Raw genomic sequence first — 6,862 nt, 5'->3', positions numbered from 1 at the left:
TTTAGTAGTTTTTTTTGTGTCAGCTTCAAAGTGCTGTCTTCAGTTTTGCTGTAAGTTTTACGATTTTGGTGCTACAAACCTCACAAGGAGAACTGTGCCAGCTTTCCTCCATTTTAGAGAAGGCTTGTGTGGCTCACAAACAGCTGAAATATTCTCCTCATATCATCTAGAAGATTCATGGTAGGCACACAAAACTTCACACAGATAACCACTAAAGCCTGCTGCCGCTCACGCTTTTTGAATTTTTCTAATCGGAGCTGTACAGGTTAAATGGCGACACGTTCTTTCAGAGTTGCAAGCTGAAATCTGAGTGAGCAGACGAGAGTAAACACAAGCAGCGTTAACTGTTAATGTAAGCAGTTAACAGATCAGAGGATCTAAGCGTGTGTGTGTGTGTGTGAGAGAGAGTTTCTCTCTTTCTGTCTTTTAGCTGCTTTGTGTGTGTGAACTGCAGCTTTTACCATTTATTTCAATACAGCTTCAGGACTCCAACATTAAAACAAAAAGGCGGGAAAACAGTGCTGCTCTCTGATTGGCTGAGAGTATTCAATCGTCTTCTGCCTTAAAGGAAATATGCACTCACACCATAGACTGTACATATACTGGACAATTCGATTCCATAGGCTTCAATTTCACGTTATCTGTCCATAATGGGAGGTGTCCACCACCGCCATTTTGACCGTGTCACAGGTTCCGTCCAGCCCAGACAATTCCATAAAAGGGAAGAGAGGAGGCGCTGAGGGTGTGGCTGTAAGGCTGGGCTCGAGTGACGACACCCAGGCGAACTAGCTACGAGCTAACCTGAAGCTAACCCTGGCTAACCCAAAGCTAAAGCGGAGGTGGGAGCCGAGCTAACGGATGTAGCCACCTAGCTTCAACCCAACCGGAGCTAACTGGAACACCCATCGACCTGAACCTTACACGGAGTTTAGGTGGAGGTTTTCTGCGCCTGTTCGTGAGAAGTACCTGTATTAAAAAAGTTTTAAATCGGTAAGTTTATAATTTATTTCCGTAATGAAAACATTTTGCTTTGAGCAAGTTTTCAGTAGTTTTTTTTGGCGCTATCACTCCTGAGTCGCACCAGCCATTAAATGTATCATGAAGAAGAGAAAATTTATTTAAGTCGTATTTTGGGGGGACATTTTATTATCTTTCTTACAAAATCTGAGACCAAGCGTTTCACATTGCAACACAAGCACCGGTAACCATAACAGAATTTACAGCCAGCAGAGGAGAGGATGGCGGTGTTTCAAACCCTCCCGGCCGGCGTGTAGAGCTCATTCCTGGGCTGGAGCCGGCCCTCAGCACCCCGCCACAGGCTCTAACAGATGCTGGCGGTGTTTCATATATTTCCAAAACGTAATACTTGTTTGTATCTTGTACAGCCAACTAGCCTTTATTCTGGACTCAGTACAATTTACCAAAAGTAAAGAGACATTATACAGATGAAGTAAGCACAAGATAACTTACTGGAAGACACAGAGTTATCATCAGAACCAGAACAAGAGAGCCTGATAACAGTCATGTGAAAATAACAGTTAAAAAGTATGTATGTATAATAGAAATAAAAATATATTAGAATTAGTGTAACTCACTGTGATCCAAACAATAAATCAGCCATAGCTGATTAGTAAATATGACATGAGGTCTGGGAGTTTTTAAGTTTCATTCTTTTATTACATTTTTTTCTTAGATCTATTAAAAGGTCACCATGGCAGCCTGTGTGTCTCCAACGTCAGCTACACAACGCAGCGTGTAAGTTCCAAGTACTTGTCTTGACCACTTCATGAATGGTTTTGTACTTTAAACAGCTAGGCCAAACCTGTTATTTTTTCCTCCATAGCCATTTGGATCATTGGAGACAGCTGAGTGAGGCGTGGTGCCCAGAGAGCTGCAGAGACAACCTTGGCCTCCCTGACGTCTGTGTCTCTTGGTTTGGTTGGGGCGGACCATCGACATACATACATGTGCCGACACTTTGCGCCCTGTTTTATAAACTGTAGTGTTAAAAATAAATGTTTTTGCTCAATTACTGGAATTTCTTTGGTTAAGACAAAAGTGAGGAATAATCATTTACAAGTTATTTGTACAACAGGCCCATTTTAAATCCCAACAGTTTCTTAGCAGACAATAGAAATGTGTTCTTTACTAACTTTACTTGGTTTGAAAATCTTACTAAAATAAACTTGAGTGCCGTATTGCAAAACCCAATCATACTTGTTATGTAAACATTAGCTTTGTAGATATTTTTTACAGATATATATTTGTGTGCAACAAAAACCAAACTTAAATAATTTGTCATTCTTTATTGAAAAACAACAAAATACAGGTATACAGAAGTGTGGGAAAATGATAATGTGAAAGTATTGCACTATAAATGAAGTGAGATGAGATGAAGGTGAGATGAAGGTGGACGCCAGCGGGCTGGACGCCGGACGAAGAAACCTGGAGACGGATCGCTCAGACAGGAAGGGAAGAGCTTCCTCTTACCTTGATGGAATTAAAGTTAGCCGTCGTCTGAACGCCCAACCGTACGGTCTGAGGTCAAAGGTCACAGGAAACACACACCAGTCAGCAGTCATACAGATGCATAAAGATAACTAGCCATGGCAACCAGCTGACATGTCCCCACTTTCACCAAAACCTGGTGCCTGCCGGGTCACCTGAATTCCTGTGTGATGTCAGCACGGTCGGCCGTGACTGCTGCCATCAGAGGTGACCTCTGATCAGCTGAATGAACTCACCTTCCAGGGTGACGCCGTGTTAGAGTCGGCTTCATCCTGTAAACAAACAAATGAGTGGTAACATAAACACCACGTCTGGTTCTGGTGGAGGCGGAGGACAACACGCACCTTTCCAGGAGCAGAACCCAGATGTTCTTGTTGCTACAAACAGAGACGAGCAGAGTTAAACCAGGAAGTGAGAGGGACCAGCTGCTGCAGACAGGTGACGCTCACCTGAGCCTGAACCATAGGAGCCTCCTCAGCCATCAGACCTTCTGACTCCAGTTCAGATGCCACCTTGTTGATGTCCCTCAGGCGGGACTCGTTGGCCTTCAGGTCCTGCAGGACAAAAGCACCTGCTGATCACCTTGTTGCTGTCGGGTTAACAGGTCTGGTGTTAGAACGTGGTGGATAAGAATGTTCTGACGGGCCGAGGGTTCTGAACTCACCCTGCAGGACTGGGCCTGCTCCTTCAGGGCCTGGATGCTGCTGCCGTAAGCCGACAGGTCCGACATCAGGGCCTCGTGCTTCTTCAGGAGAGCCTGTGGAGCAGAACATCAGAACCTTCAGCTCGTCTGACACAAGTGGAGCTTTCTCGCAGCGATGGTCCAATCGGATCCGCCACCGTAAAACAAACCCTGCTCAGTTCACCGCAGACGTAGCTCTGCGGGTGTTTAGTGGAAAAGCGTGAGCCTTCTGCCGGCTGCCACGTGTCATGGCTGCTCTGCAGCGGGAACACACATCACAGCTTGTAAACCGTTTGAAATAAGAGCGACGGGAACACGTTTGTCATCACTTCCTGTGCGAGGCCAGCACTTCTACCCCTAACCCATGAGACGCTTAAACGAGCAACGACGTCTGGTAGACAACCGAAGGAAATGCCAAATACAGAAACACTAATTATGAAGGACTGGAAAGAGAGCAAAGAAAAGCGATTGGAGTTTCTCAGGAAGGGACTTCCATACCTCGGCCAAGTCCTCGTCTTTCCCTTAGTCTGGACTTCCAACGATGGGCTCCTTCTCCCTCATCCAGGACTCGGCCTCATTAGCATCCGCAAAGTACTGCTGGGCCTGCAGAGAGTCCTCCAGGTCCTGCCTCCTCTGGGACGCCTTGGCCTTCAGCGTGTCCCAACGTCCATGAAGCTCCCACAGTTTAGTCTTCACTTCCTCACCAGCGAAGTGACCTGGACCCAAAAAAAGTGAGCCAGAACCTGCAGACACCTCAGAAACATGTCAGGACCAGACCTGCTCTACCTTCTTCCACCATGGTCTCTCCTTTCTGGGTGACAGCCTTGATGCGAGGTTCATGACCTGTGATCTCAGCCTGCAGAGCCTGGTGCTTCTTCAGCAGGTTCTGGACACCAATCAGGTCCTTCCCTTAGGACACATGTTAGAGTTCAGCATTATGCAGTAGACAGACCAGTTTAACCCAGGGGTTTCTTTCTTCTACAATCTGCTCTTTAACTGTATTATTTCCTGCTATTTCAGCTGTTAACTTTATTTTCTCTCTAAGTGTTTTTCTCCCCAGAAGAAGCTACAATGATGTTCTGCTGAGTTGTGGTGGCCTCATGGAGGGGGCCATCGGCTAGCACACTGCTGCTAACCACTTAAACATTCTCCCTCTCCTGATAATAACATTTTACTTTCTTTGATGTTGGATGTGCTACTACTAGTTTACCCGTTTAATTATAGATTCACTAGGATAAATACAATAAAGTTTATCTCTTGCCAAATAGAATATTTACTGTGGCGAGCCCGTGAAGAGGTGTAGGAGAATGCGACAAATTTGTCTGTTAAAAAGTCTGTTATGTACAAAAACACAATATCATCACACTATTTTGGACCGATACATGACGGTCAGGTCCAGCTTGGGGAGAAAATATGACACGTCTTTCAGGATGGACTTCATCTTTGGTAGCTGGCGAAGCCGGGAAAAGCAGGATCTAACCACCTGGCTAATGTGGGAGTCCATCCGCATCTCTGGGTCCAAAACCACCCCCAGGTTAGTGATGGTTGGCTTCACTAAGCTGCAAAAACAGGGTTGCAGGACAGGACTAACTGCAGTGGGAGAGGGAGGAACAAATATTCCAGTTATAAATATTAAATATTTGAACAAATAAATATTTGTTAAAAGGAAGAAACTGATGATGACTTTAAGATTAGAGGAATGTTCTAGAACGGGTCTGGAACCAACGATGGCCCTTTGGATCAAATTTGGATTAAAAAAATAGCTCATGATTTTATTTATGGATGGAATAAAAATACAGGTTGTAAGCATCTTCTCAGTATCTTCATGTTGCACGACTTTCCACAGCAGAAGGACACAAAAACTGCCAGAATTATGATTAGAAAGATTTACGTTTTAATCTCAGAATCCCAACTTTTCCCAGAATCTTCACATTATTCTATGAATTCAGAGAAAATATACATTTTTCAGAGGTCTCGCTCCCCTGTTGTGGATATTTCTCAAAATTCAACCATTTTTTCTTTTCAAAAGCTTTAGTAAGAGTTTGGACTCTAAACAAGTTTTACTTTGCAGACTGCTTGTCTAAACCTTCATCAGATCTGCTCATAATAAAACATTTGGGTTATATTTAATGCCCAGGAAGATGCTCTTCCTGGGCATTAAGTTATCAAAAACAGATAAAATTATTTTTTACCATAATTTTAACTGCTATCAGCTGATAAAAATAATAAAAAAACAGCCTGATCATTAAAGGGGTGTAAGTGAAACCGCACGGATCACACAAACCATCATGCTGTCTATATGACTTTGAAAATATATAGTTTAATTACAGTTTGATTTATTTGACATCTGTATAATGTTTATTATTTTGTTTTTTCCCCCTAAATGCCTAACGTTTCAGTTTAACATGAATATTAGTCATTCATCACAATACATAAAGTTACACATTTTAAATTTTAATAGGGGAAGACTGCAGGAGGGAGCGGTAAAATACAGAAATCCCCAGCAAAAACAAGAAACTTTACGAGTCTGATGAAACCCGCTGGAGTTCCTTCAGCAGGCCTGGTGGCAGCTACAACGGCCCAGTGGCTGTGCTTGGTCAATGTTATCGAGCTCAGTCCGGCTCGGCCGTGAACGAGCCGAGGCGACATCCTGCTCTGCTTAAGAAGAGGTGTTATTTTCCGCTTCAGAAGAAGCGTCCGTGTTTTACGCTTTCTCAGAGACATGTCACGTTGCTAAGTTGTTAGCGCCGCGCGCTAACACGTCAATAGTGCAGCATAGCCTGCTGGAGGGTTCAGATGAAAACACCCTACCACTCAGGCTGCTTACACATCGATATTAAGTTGTCGCTGTTGCGCTCACGCCGTAATACAGTATTAGATGCGGTTAAAGTCAGACATGAAAAACTCCACGAGCGGTCAGACCGCGCAGCAGCTAGGCGCAGCAAGTAGGCGCCGGATCGGTCAGGCTGCCCGGCCTGACCGCTGGGGATTACCGGATGGAAGAATGGACACAGAAGTCTCCCTCTTAGCGCTCCGTCATATTTCAACCCATTTTTATCTTAAATGCACTGGGTTTTACCCTATTACCCATCTAAATATGCCCTATTAATTATTTTACCGTATTTTACATTTAAATTTCATGGTTAAACAGTACATGCTACATGTTAAACTGATAGTTAGCTAGCTACTTCGGTAAACTCAGCTAGTTTAAAGGTGGCAGTGACATAAAATACGAATATAGATTTTAACTTACCGAAAAAAATGAAGTGGAGACTCCTTGGACGCTCTATTAGTGCAATTAATACCACTGCAAGTCATTTTGTCCAACAATTGCACCAATAATATCCAAAGAAGAATACACAAACACAGAGACTCAAAATGCCGGAGCAGTTTCCAAGCCAGACCGAGGCTGTACTGAGGCCTTTCCACGGAGCTAGCTCTGTGGTCACGTGGGTCTGAGGCGGCGGTCACGTGTGTCGGATGCTCATTAATTATACAGAATTTTAGGCTTTCAATACACTTAAACAGAAGAGTGAGAAAAAAATTCACCCCCCTCAGAGTTGTCATGAGTATAAACTAGATAATTTAGACAAAAAACATGTTTTGGCACCAGGCTGTAAACATGTTTATTTCTGCTGTGAAATCGGCATTTTTAACATGGGAGTCAATGAG

General features: G+C 43.8%; 1 protein-coding gene and 1 long non-coding RNA gene across 4 annotated transcripts; one reads left to right on the top strand and one right to left on the bottom strand.

The window, feature by feature from the left end:
* The first annotated feature begins 760 nt into the window (after positions 1-760).
* On the top strand, positions 761-2,029 carry LOC129164906 (uncharacterized). The gene is made up of 3 exons (XR_008564377.2): positions 761-990; positions 1,694-1,755; positions 1,844-2,029. It is a non-coding gene; the product is annotated as an uncharacterized lncRNA (long non-coding RNA).
* A 262-nt stretch (positions 2,030-2,291) lies between these two features.
* LOC129164905 (spectrin alpha chain, non-erythrocytic 1-like) lies at positions 2,292-6,620 on the bottom strand. 3 transcript variants are annotated; one of them, XM_070544111.1, is made up of 7 exons: positions 6,444-6,620; positions 3,977-4,099; positions 3,689-3,906; positions 3,173-3,265; positions 2,958-3,062; positions 2,745-2,885; positions 2,292-2,538 (listed from the first exon to the last, which is right to left on the bottom strand). In XM_070544111.1, the coding sequence occupies exons 4-7, from the start codon at positions 3,236-3,238 to the stop codon at positions 2,461-2,463; spliced, it is 390 nt and encodes a 129-aa protein (XP_070400212.1). In that variant the 5' UTR covers positions 3,239-3,265; positions 3,689-3,906; positions 3,977-4,099; positions 6,444-6,620; the 3' UTR covers positions 2,292-2,460. The 3 variants fall into 3 exon arrangements, with proteins under 3 accessions (XP_070400212.1, XP_054602531.1, XP_070400213.1); XM_054746556.2 differs by lacking the exon at positions 6,444-6,620 and having other exon boundaries at positions 2,745-2,780; positions 2,853-2,885; positions 3,977-4,211; XM_070544112.1 differs by lacking the exons at positions 3,689-3,906; positions 3,977-4,099; positions 6,444-6,620 and having other exon boundaries at positions 3,173-3,371.
* Positions 6,621-6,862: the final 242 nt, after the last annotated feature.

Source organism: Nothobranchius furzeri, chromosome 14, assembly GCF_043380555.1.
Source record: "Nothobranchius furzeri strain GRZ-AD chromosome 14, NfurGRZ-RIMD1, whole genome shotgun sequence".
NCBI classification, from domain to species: Eukaryota; Metazoa; Chordata; class Actinopteri; order Cyprinodontiformes; family Nothobranchiidae; genus Nothobranchius; species Nothobranchius furzeri.
The sequence above is the reverse complement of the archived record's forward strand: the minus strand, read 5'-3'. Positions and strand labels throughout refer to the sequence as shown.